This window comes from Meles meles, unplaced genomic scaffold (assembly GCF_922984935.1).
Source record: "Meles meles unplaced genomic scaffold, mMelMel3.1 paternal haplotype, whole genome shotgun sequence".
NCBI classification, from domain to species: Eukaryota; Metazoa; Chordata; class Mammalia; order Carnivora; family Mustelidae; genus Meles; species Meles meles.
Window position 1 is genome coordinate 799,569 of NW_025721110.1, and position 2,965 is coordinate 802,533.

General features: G+C 39.1%; 1 protein-coding gene across 1 annotated transcript; it reads right to left on the reverse strand.

The window, feature by feature from the left end:
- Positions 1-474: 474 nt before the first annotated feature.
- LOC123935984 (olfactory receptor 2T33-like) lies at positions 475-1,455 on the reverse strand. Its single transcript, XM_045996806.1, has one exon. It carries the CDS (start codon positions 1,411-1,413, stop codon positions 475-477), a length of 939 nt encoding a protein of 312 aa, XP_045852762.1. The 5' UTR covers positions 1,414-1,455.
- Positions 1,456-2,965: the final 1,510 nt, after the last annotated feature.

Consider the following 2,965-nt stretch of genomic DNA (forward strand, 5'->3'; position numbering starts at 1 on the left):
AAATGCAAACTGATGACAAATATAAAATCCTGGCAGCATCTTTAAGAACATATTAAGTTGAGAAAAAGACACATGATATAAAAAATGCCCATTTAGTTAGTGGGTAAGTTACAACTCCACATTATTGAAATTGGTTGAGCAATGTGTTTTGAGTATTCTGGTGTTTTAAGATATACCACAATTAAAAAGAAACTACAACTGACATTGAATATTGTTTGACTACTTAGTTCATTCTTTGAACAAATACTTATTGTATGGTGTGCTGTAAAAACATTTTAATGATCTGTATCAACAAAATTTTAACAATCCATTTGGATGTGATAATGACAACCTAAGAAAATATCCAAACTATGAAGCTTTGTCTTCATTTCATTATAAAATAGTAACAGATATAACAGATATATAACTTTTCTCTAGGAAATCCCACAGAGTCACTTTATACAGCCTTTAAATCAGGAGCAAATCAATGTGGTCTTAGTCATGACATAAGGCAGCACACTGACCCATACACTTTCTCAGGACTCCCTTGACTTCAGTGTTCCTCATACTGTAGATGAGGGGGTTCAACAAAGGAGTGAATATCGTATAGAAGGCTGACACCACTTTATCACTATTAGCTGACCTGTAAGATTTGGGTTGCATATAGTTAAAAATGGCAGCTCCATAAAAGAGTCCCACCACAGAGAGGTGGGAAGAACAGGTGGCAAATGTCTTCTTGCGAGCTTCTCTAGAATTCATCTGGAGAACTGCAGCTAAGATGAAACTATAGGAAATCAGTATAAGAGAAAATGGGACCAGGAGCATTAATACACAGCAGCTGTACATCACATACTCAAAAACAAATGTGTCGGCACAAGCCAAACGCACCAGAGTAGGGGCCTCACAGAAGAAATGATTGATTTCATGTGCATCGCAAAATGGGAAGCTCAGGGTAGCAGCAGCCTGCATGAGCCCATCAGCTGCCCCCAGGAACCAAGACCCCATAGTCATTCTCAGGCATAATTTCCAGCTCATGAGAATGGGGTATCTCAGTGGGTGGCAAACAGCCACATAGCGGTCATAGGACATGGCTGCTAAGAGGAAGCACTCACCCCCACCCAAAGTGAGGAGGAAGAAGATCTGTAACCCACAGCCAGCAGGGGAGATAGACTTCTTGCTAGTCAAGTAGTTAGCTGCCATTTGGGGCACAATGGTAAAGACCAGCATCATGTCCATGAGGGAGAGTTGGCTCAGTAGGAAGTACATGGGCGTGTGGAGACGAGTATCCTGTTGAATCAGGAAAACCATGAGTGCATTGCCCATGAGGGAGGTGAAGGCAATTGTCAGAACCATCACAAAGAGAAACAGATGGGCTTTTGTGTGGTTAAAGAGTCCTAGAAGAATGAAATCTGAGGTGGTGTTCCAGATGTTCATGATTTTAAACAGGAGTGACACTGTAAATGAAGAAAGAGATAACAGTTTTTTATCATTTGCAATGGTCTATTTCAATTACATTTTTATTGATAAGTACATGGATGATAATGATAAAATATTTTTAAGTCTTTCATCTGCCATTTAAAGCAATTGACTTGGACATAAAATTAATTTCAACTTTTTCCAAATTATTCTTTTTCAAAGTTTTCAAAATAAGTACCCCCATATTTATTATTGATTCATTAGGATAATAAATATTTTGATCAATTGCAAGGATATGATAACTGTGTCTTTGTACCACATGATACCAACATAAGTGAAAAAAGGACAGTATTCACGTAATTTGTAATTTATGTTAGTGTCTCGTCTTATATTATGCATAGTTAAAATTCTTAGAAGCTGAGTTACATCAATGTGTTTAACTATATAAAAAGTAGGTCCTTGATATAAGAATTATACATATAAAACAAAGCAACATTTTTGTAAACTGGTGTACTACATGTTGACTTACTAAAATTTGAATTTTAAAAACTATCAAAATGAGATCACCTTTCTTTTTTTTAGTATATGTGCTGCCGAAGCGAGCACGAGATCACCTTTCTTGATATCATTTATGTCAGGAAGGCATTGATTTTTTTCCAAAAAGGATTTAGATTTTCAAGTCTAGGAGCTAAAATACTGAGTCTGGATGCACAGGAAAGATGGCAGAGAAGTAGGGGACTCCATTTCAACTGGCCCCCTGAATTTAGCTGGATATCTACCAAATCATTCTGAATAGCCACAAAATCATCCCAAGATAAAAGAATATCTATCTGGATTTCTACCAGCAGAATAGTAGCTACTTTTTGCAACGTAAGATGTGCAGTGTCATGAATCTGTGGGGATATATTGGAAGATAGACAGAAAAGGAGGGGGGCTTCAGATAAGCTGGTTCCTGGAAAGTGATATAACACCAGAACACAAAAGTCTCCTGTGTCAAGAACCAGGCAAAATCTTGCAGATCTGTATCTCCTGGGAAACTCCCCTAGAGCAGTGCTCAGACAGAATCCATGAGCTTCCTGTATGCTTGGGAGCTTGTGGCTGCTCATGGTTTTAGAATTACAAAGGGAAGGGACATGCTAGGGTCTCTAGGAAAATTTCTGAGAAAGCCACTGTGGGCATGCACTGGAGGAGGCTACAGTTTTCAGTGGTACAAAAATAGAGGTTGTCCTGGAGCATTTATTGAAGAGAGCAGGCTGTGATTTCTCTGCTCTGGAACAAAGGTTTGTGTGTATACATTTTTGCTCTGACCCTCAGAAGTGGCAGGAAGAGCTGGTAGAGACCAAAAGCTCAAAAGACAAGTTTTGATGGAGCTCATCCCCCCAACGGGGGGGTGGGGTAAATCTGCCCAAACATGGTTGCCTGAGAAAGAGTACCACAGGCTTCTCTATCAGAACACAGGCTGGAAGAACAAGAGGCTGACAACCCTATGGACCCCATAATACTGTAAAATCCCAACAGCAGTGGAAAATTGTATATTGAGCTCCAAGCATTGCCTCATGGGTTGTTTATT